At 46.1% G+C, this 15,746-nt stretch overlaps 2 protein-coding genes across 2 annotated transcripts in view; one reads left to right on the top strand and one right to left on the bottom strand.

Moving 5' to 3' along the window:
- LOC119172261 (uncharacterized) overlaps positions 1–3,096 on the bottom strand; it is a 32,150-nt gene extending 29,054 nt beyond the window's left edge. The window contains exon 1 of the mRNA XM_037423307.2: positions 2,971–3,096. Coding sequence (XP_037279204.2) covers positions 2,971–3,008 — 38 coding nt within the window. The 5' untranslated portion in view covers positions 3,009–3,096. The remainder of the gene's footprint in view (positions 1–2,970) is intronic.
- Positions 3,097–8,875: 5,779 nt separating this feature from the next.
- On the top strand, positions 8,876–11,577 carry LOC119172252 (uncharacterized). Its single transcript, XM_037423294.2, has one exon. The coding sequence runs from the start codon at positions 9,022–9,024 to the stop codon at positions 10,966–10,968; it is 1,947 nt and encodes a 648-aa protein (XP_037279191.2). The 5' UTR covers positions 8,876–9,021; the 3' UTR covers positions 10,969–11,577.
- Positions 11,578–15,746: the final 4,169 nt, after the last annotated feature.

Below are 15,746 nucleotides of genomic sequence, written 5' to 3'. Positions count from 1 at the left end.
AGTGCAATATTTCATGTTTCCTGCCACAATGCTTGAGAAGAAAGATCAAAGAAATAATTGCAAGCAATATGCCGAGTGACTGCCAACGAAACCAACCGAGATCTTACGCCTGCAGCAATCACTTTCTAACAGTTAAAGAAACAGTGACTTCATGTCTCGCTATTTGATAAATACCCTGTTTGATAAGGCCATAAATGTTTCATTTGCAGCTTTCGCAAATGAAACTGTGGTGATTGTGCATTTATTTACCATGTAATGTTGGTTATGTCAGTGACAATTGTGCGGCGGGTATGTTAAAAGTCAAAACACTCAAACACTTTTTGCAGGACTATAATCGCACTTTATCACCCACGTAATGTTGATATCGTCACTTTTTAAGCACAGATGTAGTGTGCATCATTCACCTTGATAGGGTGAAAAAGTATGGCAAGGTATAAGCTGTGTGCTACACTGAGGTTTGTCAAATGACAGCAGTTACGACCTTCAAGTCCCCTTTCTGCATTCTGCAACTGGCACTTGATCTTGCATGTTCATTATAATGCCAGTATAGCATTGGATGTGCTGACTCATGCCGTCGTCTAAGCCTAGCAGCACTGTGCAATATATGGAAGCGAGGCTCCACGAACACCCAGCTTTGATAGCTGTTCCCACCCTACTTAGTGCAAAACCTAAATGAACATGAAAGTCTTGCGTGGTTAGAACAACCAGCTCAATAGACTACTTTACCGCAAAACAGCTGCCCAACACAGACTACAGAAACTGCAAATCGCAGACCCATTAGCTGCAGTTGCCAAGTCTATATTCAGGTCTTCCAAGAGAAAATATGTTGAAACTAATCAAAAAGCAGTTAGGAAGAATGATAAGCGGTGTGGATGCTGGCCTACTGCTATAAGCACAACTACCCGACCGGTATGAGCAGAGCACATGGCTGCGCAAGGCACAGTCACGTCGATTGAAGGGCCACCATATTTGCTGTCGGGTCGTGCCCCATGACAGGCTCTTTCATCGTGAACAAATTCTTTTTTTTTGTTTTTCTTTTAGGCAGTTGCACTTTTCCATATGCCAGAGACTTTTTCATACACAAATATTTGCGAGAACTCTTGACTCTTGTATCTAACTGTAACGCAATATTTTTTATCATCGTTTCTTGATGGCGTAACATTTAGCACAACTAAAGTTTTGGTAAACAATGAGGTGCACTTAGGAGGCATCAGTACAATCGAAACCCAATGAAATCTTTAAATGCTTAATACCTATCAAGTAAGCTCACCATATTTCACTAAATACATACAAAGGAAAGCAATATGATATGGAACAGAGAGCCACACAGCAATGCACATTTGGAGGCAATACACCACTTCGACGTGTGTTGAATAACAGGCATGTATCAGGTGGAATGACAATGCCTGTCAGACAGCTTTTATGTCAGCAAAATTTTGAGCATGTTGAAGCAACAGGCTGGCACGTGCATCATTCTACATGTATCATTTACATGCCCAATTAGGTTCACACAATACGATAAAAAGCAAAGGATGCTCCCTCAAAGGCTAGACATACAAATTATGATCGACTAATTAAAACAATTCCACAAAACATTTGCTGTACAAATAACATACAGCCTGCCGTGCTGGCAGGGCTTCTCCGTAGCAGCCTCTGCATAAAACTAGTTGAACAGATTACCTGCAGCTGAAGAGCAGTTAATCTTGCCCCAAGCTAAGTCTACCTCATCGCATCACTGCCGAACATTCACTGTCGACTTCTTTGCGGAATCGGCACCGTCGCCAGCACTCTCGCTACTTATCAAGACGCTCGGTCGCACGAAAGGAAAGTATAACATTTGCCATCACATTGAAGTTACAGCAAGCATCTAACGATGCTTGGCGAGAGCCCCCAACCACATAAACGCACGTTTTCACGCGCAAAGCCAGTTCGCACGAAATATCACCGCGTGCACACCTCACCGTGGATGCGGCCAGGTTTCAAATAACGAAGTTTCCCCTACAGCGTTCGATTACTGGCATTTCCGGACAGGATTGTTTTATTTCGCAAGGTATGCATTCGTGTTCGCTGCGCTGCTAGAGCATTCGGGCCAGCAGTGCGGTCATCACGAACAGCAAAGCACGTCACAGCTGTCCCAAACGAGGCACGCACAACTGCGCTGCTGTTTTCGATTACGGGACCAGCGGCACGATGCAGACAAACAAGCGGCGAATCCAAGACTTATGTAACTCACGGTCAAGGTGGAGCAACACTATCGGCCGCGAAAAAAACGGGCAGGCTTCGGACGGCACGCCGAACCGAGCATAACGCTGCTCCAATGAACGCGGCAAGGTCAGAAACGGCACGTGAGCATGCGAACCGCTCGGGACGGAACAGCCGAGCGCGAGCGTTGACGCATCGGAGGGAAAACAAAGCCGCTCTTCGATTTTCTTTCATCGGGCGGTTGCAAAATGTGGAACTGCTGGCGAGCCAGCCTTATAAGGCCCGTGCGTCATCGCACAACGCGTTCAAAAAGGCTAGGCTTACAATCAACGGTGATTTCTTCAGAGCTCCGCGATGTTGCGTTCCATGCGCCTAGATGACAAAACTACTCGGGCGCACTGCAAAACAAAAATTTAACCGGCACCTATGAGAAGAGACGAGCAGAATCGGAGACTTTTTGGCACAAGGCCTCCGATAAACACGGTTTATAACGGGATACTGACTTCAAGGCGTATTTATTTCTTTTCTAAGCGCTCGAACTAGAAAAGATGAGAGACTTTGGCCACAACATGTCACTTGTAAATAGAACCGCGGCAAGTGCCAATAAAGACACATGCGCAAATTGTGCGACTAACAGAGCACGAAAAAAATGTCAAAAAACGAAATATGCACTTTACCAGGCCTCAACGGTGGACTGGCGCGAGTGCGAGTCCCATACGATGACATAACACGAACTTTTATGCACAATTTATCGAGCTTGGCACCAACCTAGCCTTGCGAAATCCCAGCTGGTGGAGAACGCGCATGCGTAAGAACCACGTGGGTTAGATTGGTACCGTGCGAGCAACCGAGAACCGAGGCATTGGAGCAACACGGTGGTGGCACCCTAACGGTCGGCCAATAGATGCACGATGTGAAAAGGCACGGAGCCTCTGAAATTTGTGCACATCCGAGTGTCCCAGCGTGTCATTTCGTTGGACCTCAAGGTGGCGCATTTACCGTCCTTGTGAAGTACAAATTTTCAACCTCAGTATTCAAGGGAAAAAATAAACCTAATTTTTGGTTCATTAAGTGTTGCGGCTTGGTGACGCTAGCCACCGCTCAATTTAAAGGGTACAGCCACTTTCATCCATCCATCTATGAAGTATCTTGGCGTATGGATAAGCCATGGTACAGACCGTACAGTGTCCTGCAGTCCTAGTACACTGCAGCCATGGAGACTGTAGGGATAAGCTATGGTATGGGACCAAGTTCCTAGAGTTACTATATATGTACCTAAAGGTAGCATATACAGTGATTCTACGAGTATCTAGGGGAAAACGAAATATACGTAATTACCAAAGCTACCAGGAATGCAGCGGTGATGAAAAATAGGACACTGTGGAATTACAATAGGTATAGTGTTGTCAGAAAAATTTGGAAAGAGGCCATGGTTCCTGGTCTGACGTTCGGCAATGCGGTCTTTAGCATGAGATCAGAGGTTCAAGCAAGAAGAGAAATTAAGCCCAGGAGCTTACTGCAATACACCAAATCAGGGAGTAGAAGGTGATGTGGGATGGGCATCATTCGATGGCAGGAAAGCTCGCATCAAGATAAAATTTGAGGAGTGATTGAGATAAATGGGGGAGGAGCGTTGGGCTAGGAAGTTTTTCAGCTACTTTTACATGAAGAATGTCGATGCAAAATGGAAGAAGCAAACCAGAAAATTGACGGGCAAATACTTGGAAAGCAGCAGGGGGCCAAACCAAAAAGAATTATCGGTTAAGAAGAAGGTGAAGGAAGCTGAGACCAACATGTGGAATTAGCATGATTAAGAAGTCCGCACTAAAGATCTATCGAACTTTTAAGCAGGAAATTGCCAAGGAAAGGATCTATGATAATACTCGGGGTAGTTCTCTACTGTTTGAGGCCAGGACGGGAGTATTGCGAACAAAGACATATCGGGCCAAATACGAAGGGGTAGACACGGTATGCAGTGTGCGTGGAGAGGAAGAAACTGCCGAACACTTCATAATGTTCTTTAAAGGGCTTCACCCTGTAGTTCAGGTTGATGGCGCAGAGTTTTTCAAAGCACTGGGGTTTAGGGACAGTGGGGGCAAAATAGACTTTAAGTGGGTAGAATTAACTAGGAGGTTATCTGATTGGAGGCTAAAGTCAAGGCACGAGTGAAAATCGAACTCTTCGCTGCAAAATACGAATCCTCAACCTCACTATTTAAGAAAAAAAATCTAGTTTTTTATTCAATAAGTATTATGACTTGATGACGCTAGCCACCACCCAATCTAAAGGGTACAGCCATATTCATCCACTTATCTATTCATCCATCCATCCATTAGAGGCCAACTTAGAGAGAAGTGGACTTGGCTTCAACCTCTCTTTAGTCAAACAAGGAAAACTCATTGATCAGGCACTACCAGCAAATGTACGCAGATAATATAGTGCTAATGGCCGACAACAAGGAAGATTTGCAGAGATTGATGGACATCTGCGGTAATGAGGGAGATAGGTTAGATTTTAGATTCAGTAAGGAAAAATCAGCAGTCATGATTTTTAATGACAACGAAGGTAGTGAGCTTAGAATACAGAAAGTCACGCTAGAGATAACAGATAAATACAAATATCTGGGCGTATGGATAAGCAATGGGACCGAGTACCTAAGGGAACACGAAATATACGTGACGACTAAAGGCAACAGGAATGCAGCGGAAATGAAAAACAGGGCACTGTGGAATTACAATAGGTATGATGTTGTGAGAGGAATATGGAGAGGGACGCTGTGGAAGGGACGCTGTGCGAGTGAAGCCAGCCGCCGCCATCTTGCCAGTGGCAAAAAGCGTGCTCAACGCCCTCGGCTGCTGATTTCGTCCGTTTTTGTTTCACCTTGTCGGCTTGTAAAGACAAATGGTTTACAATGGTTGCCTCTTGCGTCATTTACGGATGTGCCAACAGGTTGAAAAAAGGTTGTGGCCTCACATTCCACCTGTACGTACACGAAAACGTCTTCGACATAGCCATTCCGCGCTCGTTACTAAAGGGAGCTATAGCTGACGCGATCTAAGCGTGCAAAACATAACAGTCCGGATTTGTTTTACAGGTTTACTAAAAATCCCGTAACGCGGAGCCTCTGGGAGTGGGCCGTTCGCCGTGAGAAGTATAATGCGAAAGACTGAGATCATTTCGCTCTGTGCACTTCACGCCAGAGTGCTTTGATCACCTCTTTGACATTGAAGGGAAGCATGTGAAATGGGGTTATGAAGTGGCATTGAAGGCACTTCAACGTGAAGAAGGGTTGTGGCTCGGAAACAAACTTACGAAAGTCCACGTCCAATGGGAAAAGCAAGAAAATGAAGGTACGATATGCTGTACAACTGAACGAGTGCCTCAGTTGCCGACGCTTTGGACTTCTGCGAACAAAAGCTAAAGCTGCCGCAATTCAATGGTGCCAGCACAAGATCTACGTTTATTAGAACTTTTGATGGCTTGTTTGACATCTTAAACTCCAGGAACCCGCTGGCAAGGTCGTACAAAGCGCCCCTTCGGCAGGGAAACGAAGCATTCTGGAAGTCGTTTTTTTCTTCTGTGGAGACTCGAACGTGCATAAACGGGCTGAGAGATCCGGCAGTGACAGAAGGACTGAAAAAAAATGGATTCATTGGTTTTTGGAGATGCATGGCAAGCACCGAAAGAATGTTTGACAGACTTGTCAGCCAGGGTCAGCTGAAATACTTAGTGACACACAAACTCAGTCAAGACTATGCCGAAAACTTCTTTGAATCAATACGTGGATGAGGCGGTCATAACAACAACCCAACAGCTTCACAGTTTATGGCTGCATACAAGCGTCTATTGGTTCAGACGGAAGTCACGTCTTCAAGTTCTGGACACTGCTCCCAAGATGTTCTCTCCGTATTGAATGCAACGACTCCTGCAGCCATGGTACATCCAAGAAGCAATCTCACTGACATGCGCTAGGCCCCAGTCCTGCAGCTCGATGACCACGACAATACGCATCGCATTGACTAGCCCGAAAGCTTTTCTGCTTTTGTCAATTCCGTGGTGCCATACATAGCAGGCTTCATTGTTCGAAAGGTCGAACTGCAACTACCTGTGAGGAGTGCATAGCAGCCATGCACTCAGATGAGCTGACACCTTTAATTAAATGTAAGAGGCGAGGTGGTCTTGTTTTACCGTCGCGAGATGTCATTAGCCCCTGTAAAGAAGTCGAGGACTGAGGCGGCTACAGGCTGAATGTGATTCCATCACAACGGTGAAGTCAAGAGCAAGACACCTCATCCTGAAAAATCTATGAGCTTCCTCCGAGAAAAACTGGTTCCATAAACTAGAGCAGCACGTCCTAGACTTTGATACGCTTGATAATCAGGTTTACAGTTTGTGCAGGCAAATCGCTGAACAATACGTAAAAGTGAGGATACAACACATGACGAAGGAAAGAAAAAAACCGAGAATCGGTCAAAAGTAAGGTGGGACCACTTTTGAGAAGGGCAATAATTTTCAACCACCAGTAGGGCACCTATGTTTTCGATTATGTGTTTGCTTTAGGCATCGCGATTTCTTGCATATGCACTTTAATTGAGTTCTCTACAAGCCTCTTGGCTGCGTACAAGTCGCAATAAACATTTACAACCAGAGTTACTTGTTTTCGTTGCTTTATAAACACACGAGTCACTTCACCCGCAGCGCGGTGAAGCATTAAATTTGCAGCGCTCGGCTCTTTTCTGCCACTGGCAACATGGCCGCCGCATGCTCGCGCGGCTTCACTCTCTCTCGTAACGGCGCATAGGCGGCTTCCACTCCAGCAAGTTTTAGGTCCGTTCGATTCACCTGCACCGGTCGGAACCGGTTCACGGCTGTGCACGCGAAGTTCAGAAATTGTGCAGCGTGAGTTCAGCGGTGCAGACAGAGCACGACACCCGAAACAAATGACGATGTGCCGACAAGGTGTTGGCCTTATTTCTTTTCGGTTAATTTACACCGTTCATCAGACACTGACCTATGGCGAAACGCACATGCGGACAGTTCATGAGGCGCAAACATCTTGAAAATACACAGCGCGTTTGTAGAGGCAGGTACGGCGCCTAAGCCACCTACGTCTAAGTGCTGCGTCGTCTGCTCTGCAGCACGCGCGGCTGCACCAAGCCGGCACCGTCAGCGTAGGAGGTGCAGGAAAATCGTGAACCGGTGCTGCACCTCTTCTGCACCTTTCAAAACGAATGGCAGGGTTCAGCGGTCGTCAATGCTGCACCACTGAAACGAATGGCAAGGTGCAGCACCTTGTGAACTGGTTCACGTGGTGCAGGTGAATCGAACGGACCTTTTATGTATCCTCCTTGGTACAGCCCGTCGCTGTGATGATGAATGGGTGGATATGGCTGTACCCTTTAGATTGGGCGGTGGCTAGCGCCACCAAACCGTATTACTTAATGAACTCAAAACTATATTTATTAATTTTTTTCTTAAAAAGTGAGTTTAAGGATTTGTCCTTTGCAGTGAAGAGTTTAATTTTCACTCGTGCTTTGACTTTAGCCACCAATCAGATAACCTCCCTCTAGTTAAGTCTACTTGCTTAAAGTCTATTTTGCCCTCCCGGTCCCTAAACCCCAGTGCTTTGAAAAACTCTGCGCCATTATCCTGAACTATAGGGTGAAGCCCGTTACAGAACATTATCAAGTGTTCGGCAGTTTCTTCTTCCTTTCCACACGCACTGCATACTGCGTCTACCCCTTCGTATTTATCCCAATATGTATTGGTTCGCAACACTGCCGTCCTGGCCTCAAACAGTAGAGAACTACCCCGAGTATTATCATAGATCCTTTCCTTGGCAATTTCCTGCTTAAAAGTTCGATAGATCTCTAGTGCGGACTTCTTAATCGTGCCCATTTTCCACATGTCAGTCTCCGTTTCCTTCACTTTCTTCTTGACCGATAGTTCTCGGTCGCGAGCGCCACCGCGCAGCGCTTGCTCAAAACTGAAGGCAGGCCAATTCCGCGGGGAGCGCGAGCCATTCCTCAGGCATTGTTTAGAGGAGGCGTTGGCCTGACAAAGGCTAATGTGGACGAGAGCTTTGCGTTGACAGTCTGCATGGTCAGCTTCGAAGATGCCTTCGAAATTAACACCTACTACAATGAAACTTAATGACTTTGGAAGCCAACCTTACCAAGATCACTCGAGCCTGAAATCAGTGCGCATGCACGTATGTACTACGCCACACACAGGCTTGTCAAACGAACTGAGGGATAATATCATGGCCAAAGTACTAGTGTATAAGACCGAGAATGAACTCTCACTTTCGCATCATGCCAAGGGCACATATTTTAGGGTACGCTGACCGCGAAAAAGTCTAACGTTCGCTGAGCGCGCGAAGTAGTTCCTTGAAATGAATTCCAAGCATAAATGTTCGATATTCAAAAACGCTTTCATGGAAATCGTATAATCAGTATGCCGTAAACATCGCCTCTTATTTTCTGTTCGGCCTACAAGTATACATTGCTCAAGAGCTTCGTCAAACCCGCTGTTCATGATATGCAGCAGTTGGCACAAGTGCTGTTCAAACAATTTTTTTCCATCTGAGGCAGAACGTATAAATGTGAAAGCAACGTTGAGGTAGTGGTTTCCGTCATGGCACGGCGTCATGGTTTCCGTCCGCCATTTTTGTTTGTGCCAACTTACGCTAGCCAAAATGGTAGTGCGCTAGCTGTACGCTATGGTGTGATGAGGCCGCGCACATTGAAGTCTACCAAAGTTATTTTACAAAATTGTATTCTGGCAGGCAACACACAAACGTGCGAAACGGACTGACCAATGATATCGAGGTTGAAGGCGAGACTGCTCCGTTTCTTCTTGCCATCTCACAGCGACGGCACGCCGCCGGAGGAACACCGGCGCGCCACTGAGAAACGTAAACGCGACGAAAGCATGGACGGTGACGGTGACGACGACGACGATGTCATTGTCGAGGCTCGGAACAGCCGTAAGCACTTTCGCGCCGACGACACTCGCCTGGCAGCGCCGGGCAGACCGGAGAATCATCGCGAGAGCTGGCTACGCTGGGCGATCCGCAAGCCTATGCAGAACTTCTTCGTCAGCCAGGCGGTGCGCTGTCTCAGCCCAACTGGCGCTCCCGAACCTCCTCGGGACCGCCTTGTCGTGCCTCGGTTACAACCACCAGACCAGCAGCAGACGACGTTCTGGTCCCCAGAACGGCGCCAGAACTACAGACCTGCATCCCTTTCCGCATCGCTGCCGTCGGTGGCCGAGCCAAAGTCGGAACCCTCTAGGCAGGTTATTAGGAACCACAATTCACCGCTGTATTATTGCAGAACAAGAGGCGCGCCATTTCAGAGATCTTCGCCCGAAAGTGTCAAAATGCGAAGCTCGCCGAGTCCAACGAACTCCGGTTGCGCGGCTCCCTTACGTAACGGCGGTCGCTACATTACCTCGACGCCGTACAGTTGCATGCGACTTCAGGAGAAGCGCGAATACCAGCTGCTTCTGCAGCAGCAGTGCACCGCTCCACAGTACCAGTTGAATCCACGCTTACGGGATGTCAGCACGAGTAGCACTGGTGAGGCGAGCAGCAGCGCTGCATTTGCGAAGCCTGAATGGTCCCCTTTGGTACCACCCCGGGAGCAAGATGCGAGGAAGACCGACAAGCCGCAAAGTGAGAGAACAGCACCTGCATCACTCTTCGTGAAGTCGTATACATCTGCGAAGCACTTGACATTCCCGAAGCTCAAAGCACCCTGGAAACCCACTACTGCGTCAGCGTCATCAAAACCTCACCTGACATCATTAACATCTGATGCTGCTACTGCGAAAAAGTCGACAACGTCGACTCCATCATCGGTACGCACAGTAACACCGGAGATTCCCGAACTGCCATCCAGCCACTTCTTTTCGCCGACATGGCTTCAGGAGCTGAAAGACAAGCTCAAGCACATGGACCAAACAGCCCAGGCAAGCATAATCACCAAGGAGAAGAGCCTGGAAGGCCGGTTAAAGAAAGCCTATTCGGTGTCGTCGAAAGAAAAGCCTTCCGTAACGGAGGTCGAGGCCGAAGTGACGAAAGAAGTACTGCCCAAGCTGACACCCAAAATGGAGTCTGCCATTGACCGTGCGCTGAGACCGACACCTGCTGACGAAGTGATTGCCACGGGATTCAAGTTGACGGTGACGCGCAAGGACATGGAAACACTCGGCGGTTTGAACTGGCTAAATGACGAGGTCATCAACTTCTACATGAACATGCTCATGGAGCGTGGCCGCACTGAGCCAGGTCTACCTTCAGTGTATGCTTTCAATACCTTCTTCTACCCCAAGCTCCTCGCCAGCGGTTACACCGCCATCAAGCGCTGGACGAGACGAGTGGATATTTTTTCGTATGACCTCATCCTCGTTCCGGTGCATTTGGGCGTTCACTGGTGCCTGGCAGTCATCGACTTCCGACATAGCACGATTCGTTATTATGACTCCATGGGCGGCCAAAACCCCAAGTGCCTCGAGATGCTGCGCAAGTACCTGCAAGAGGAAAGCAGGGACAAAAAGCAGAAGGAACTCGATATGTCTGACTGGACGTACGAGACTGTGAAGGACATTCCGCACCAGATGAACGGGAGCGACTGTGGGATGTTTGCTCTCAAGTACGCCGAATACATTACGCGGGATGCCAAGATCACTTTTGAACAGTTAAACATGCCCTACTTCAGGAGGCGTATGGTGTACGAAATTCTGACCAACAAGCTTCTCTAAACCGAACATGGAACGTCGACTCCATGGTGATCCACATCATCCATCTAGCATTTGGACATGACAAGGCTTCGCGGTTGCCTGTGCGGCTACTGGTGACACTTAATTTCTACACTTGCCATCTGTGTTAGAGGTTTACCGATGAATGTGGAACTTCATGGCCATTTGTGTTCATCATAGCGGCACGATGATTGTTCTGAACTCGGCATGCCCAGGTCGCCGTTCTGAGGATGTGCTGGTGTGACCTTTGCCTTGTGTTATATAGCATTTTCTAATCTTTTTGCAAATAGTGGTCATTTTAGACGGAACGTGTCGTGAATCGTAGCACCTGGTCGTCGCCACCACGGAGTATTTATTATCAACAACTCCATTCTTACATAGCTCATTTTCTTTTTTTGTACCCAAGTTTAAACAGTCTGTTTCGGATGTAGTTTTGTACTATAAGAAGTGTCTTTACCACTCTCTTTTTTGTTGTATTTTGGTGAAAAAGGTATATTTTATAATTGTGTAAAGAATTACGTGCTTTCTTATCTCTATAATTTTTCAGAAGTGAACAAAGCAGATAGAGCTGTAATAAACGCGCGTCTTATTATTTGTAAGCGCTGGACCCCAGCCTGACCTTGAAATTTTTTGCTCACACACGCGAACTGACTAGCTGCAAAAAAATATTTCACCAGTGCAAAAAAAAAAAAAATTGCAAGTCATCATACACGTGTTGTGAGATCTAATCAAAGGAAAGATCATGGCGGGTAGGTGTAGAGAATGTTAGAGGGGCCCTGCAACACTTCTTCAGCGTGGTCAGAAAACACTGCCGATGGGCAGTCGACAGATTCTGGCAAACATGTGAGCCAAACATGACGGAGCACGCTGCAGGGAATTCACAATTAAATTTCAGTCGGCTGGAAATCGCTCGCACTTCCGTGGACAGCTGATGCCATTTCCTCTGTGGCACATGCCCAACGGCAGGTGTGCACGGCCATTGGCTGTTTTGAGCATCAGAGCTGTGTAGTTGCTATGGTGAGACCAACGAGGATTAAAAATATGCTGGAGTGGAAATGATTGCCCAGGAGTAAAGCCGTGTCCATGGCAAGATGGCAGTCGCAGTGGCCTTCTTACTAGGGGTATCATGAAGTATCACTGTTCAGCCAATAAGAACGGAGCGTTTCCCTCGCACGCCCAACGGGTTTAGGGTCACATAGTGCTCCAAGTGCGTCTTAGTGTTACTAGTTTTCCTTAGTAAGCCTATAATTGGAGGCAAAGTTCTTAGGAGATTCAGTCACCCACGCTTGTTTCTGTGTGTTAATTTGTCGGGAACAACTATCTTTGAATATATAACTGCCGTAGCATTTACATTAGCATATCAAAGCCACTTAATCTCTAAGTGTGCACTACCAGAAAAGAGCATGTTTCCGCCATCTTGGCAGTGGCAAAAGCTGGCCTCACTTCTGCTGGCAAGGCATTGCGGGAGCTTCCACTCCAGCAATTTTTTAAACCTTCCTTGGGCGAGACACGACACTTTAGAACTGCACTCCACAGTTCACAATGTAGATGTAGAGCATGGTTCACTGAAGGTCAGCCGCGTGTTCAAAGAAAGAAAAAAGACACACAAGGGCTGAGCAGAACGCACAGCACAATCACAGTGAAAGCTAGAAGAGCGGCCTCTCTAGAGCCTTTAATTTCAAACACTATTTGGGTAACTGCTACAAGCACATTTGCAAAGTGCCCACTATGCCATAAACCATCAATTGTTTTGTCTTGTCTTGTCTCCTAGGAGATCTTGGCTCATACCCACATGGGGGATTGGCCACACTGTACCTCATAATAGATCATTTTTTACAACGCTTGCTAAAAAAATAAAGAGAAATTAGATAGGAACAATAATAATGTTCCTTTGAAAAAACCTGAAAAATTGCAGAAGAATGCGATAAACCAGATTATATAAAACAAATTAACAAGAATGAGGAAGGGGGAGAAAGAATTGGATATATTTGGCAGTACCACTAGCAGCATATCCTTCCGGTTGCCTGAATGAATTTATGTAGCGCTGACAGAATAGCACTGCAGCCCACACCCAACTGACTGGCTCCAAACGATAATAGGGTGGATGTATTAACTGGCAATCCGAGCATACCAATCGGTCTTTCAAGAATTATTCGGCGCAGTCAGGCGAAGCGGCGGCATGTGAGAAAAAAGTGATCTATTGTTTCCGGTTCATTGCAAACTACACATAGGTTAGTTAATGAAAATCCTGATTTGTTGAGATAAAAATTTAACAGAGGAACTCTACAGCGAAAGCTTGTGAGGGTCACCTCACATTGACGGGAAAGGCATTTTGCGGTGTTCCATGTGAATTGCAAGTGCCGAAATTTTTCAGATTGTAGAAGCGACGTTTCGTTGATTTTTAAGATTAACAGGCCTTTGAATCGTTTGGCAGTAATAAAAGGAAACTGTGGAGCTACTAGCACCACCGGGAAATTTAAAGATGCCGAAGCGAGCGAATCAGCAATTTCATTTAGTTCAATTCCAGCATGCCCGGGGACCCAAATAAACCGAACTTCCGATAGGCTATGCGGTACGAGAGACCAAAATATCCTGAGAAGAGGAGAATTCTTTGCGGACGTGAGATGTGTACATACAGACAAAGCATCCGAAATAATAATAGCTTTTGATTGCTGATAATTTAGTTTTCGAAGAGCCTATGTAATAGCCAGGAATTCTGCGAGATAAATTGGTGTGAAGTCAGGCAATCGGAGCGCAAAATACCAATTAAGCTGATAAGAAAAAATACCTATTCCAGCCTTCTGAAGATTTTGCGTTGCGTCCGTCGAAATTACTACGTATTTAGGAAAATGACTGAGATGGTCTTGAACGAGGCCTTCCAGAACATGCTTTGGAAGTAACTTGGCATTTTTCGGAAAAATATCATCGAAAATTAAGTCAACTGGCACCGAGCATTGGGTTTGGGGGGTTAAATGCCGTAGGGAAACGTGAAGATTTGATAACAGAGACTCGACGAAAATGACTTGGGGTCTTTGATAACGAAACCACGGGCGCTGAAAGAAAGAAACTGGATGTTTGATGAAAACTGTCTGTGACCAGAAGAAGAGTGCATCGTAAAGTTTTAAAAAAGTTTGCACAGTAAGCTGTCGAAATCTAGCATCAAGTGGAATGATTCTAGCTTCCAAATAAAGCACGCTATTCGCGACACACCTAGGTAGCCCGAGACACAGCCGCAGAGCTTGCCTTTCTAGCAATATAAGAGGTCTTAATTTGTACTCAGCACTTTCAGAAAACAGAACGCAGCCAAACTCCAGAATTGGGCGTTGTAAAGTTTGTATATCATAAGTAACGTATCCCTGCGCATCCCTGACTTCCTATTGCAAAACCGGCGGAGCAATCCTACGGCGCTTTCTGCTTTACGGGTGTTTGATTCTATTTGTTGCTGCCAATTTAAATTGTCCACGTAAACAATACCAAGATATTTTAGCGCTGTTACTTGTGGAATCGGATCATTTTGATAATGCAGTGAAAGAAATACGGGAACGGATAGAGGGAATACAAGCAGAGCACATTTGCTAACATTAAGTGAAAAAGACAGCCCGCCAAGCCATACCTCAAGCTCACTCAAATATGACTGTAAGATTTGATACAAACTATTGATATCTCGGGATGACGAGAAAAAAGCAATATCATCGGCGTAGACGTAAAGAGGAACATTTTTATGAATGGGAATAGATGATAATAATATATTAAATAAAAGAGGTGACAGGACTGATCCTTGCGGAACACCTCTTGTTTGCTTATATGAAGCCGAACTAATTCCCTCGTGGCAACAAAAGAATTGTCTCTCAAAGAGAAACTCCTGAATCCAAGATATAATGTACTTGGGAACCTCACAGTCCACTAATCTTGAAATTAATGTACTGTATTCCACACTATCGTAGGCTTTTGCGATATCTAACATGACTAATGCAGAAAGCTCACCAGATACTTTTGCAAGGCGAATCCGGCTTTCCAAATCAACATGAGCCAACCATATGAGCACCCCTGTCTAAATCCTACTTGCCTTGGTGAAAGGATGTCCTGACGAGCGATGAATTCACTGAGCCTTCTATGAAGAATTCTTTCAATTGTTTTAAAGTAGCGAATCTCATTCATCAGAAAAGCGTGGTACCCGCCACACACTAGCAGGAAATTTTGTGCAAATTATTTATGCTGAGGTGGCTGAGGAAGCAGAAACCTAGAGACTTACAAAGAGGGTTCAGCTTAAATTGAGGAAGACGCAGTGAGCAATGGAAAAAAAAATGGTAGGTGTAACCTTAAGAGACAAGAAGAGAGCAGAGTGGATTAGGGAACAAACGGGGGTTAAGGATATCATAGCTGAAATCAAGAAGAAGAAATGGATATGGGCCGGGCATGTAGCTTGTAGACAGGATAACCGCTGGTCATTAAGGGTAACTAACTGGATTCCCAGAGAAGGCAAGCGGGTTAGGGGGAGACAGAAAGCTAGGTGGGCAGATGAGATAAAGAAGTTTGCGGGTATAAATTGGCAGCAGCGAACACAGAACCGGGTTAACTGGCGGAACACGGGAGAGGCCTTTGTCCTGCAGTGGACGCAGTCAGGCTGATGATGATGATGATGGCTGAGAAAGATGAATAATTATGCCTGAGGCGTTTGTAATGAGTTGGAGAATACGACAAGCCGCCCGTCAGGCAATTCGCATTGTGTGGCTACTGGTTGTTCCTTTGCTGTTTTAAAACACTTTATTACTCACATTCAT

The sequence above is a fragment of the Rhipicephalus microplus genome, chromosome 3 (assembly GCF_043290135.1).
Source record: "Rhipicephalus microplus isolate Deutch F79 chromosome 3, USDA_Rmic, whole genome shotgun sequence".
Taxonomy (NCBI): domain Eukaryota; kingdom Metazoa; phylum Arthropoda; class Arachnida; order Ixodida; family Ixodidae; genus Rhipicephalus; species Rhipicephalus microplus.
The sequence above is the reverse complement of the archived record's forward strand: the minus strand, read 5'-3'. Positions and strand labels throughout refer to the sequence as shown.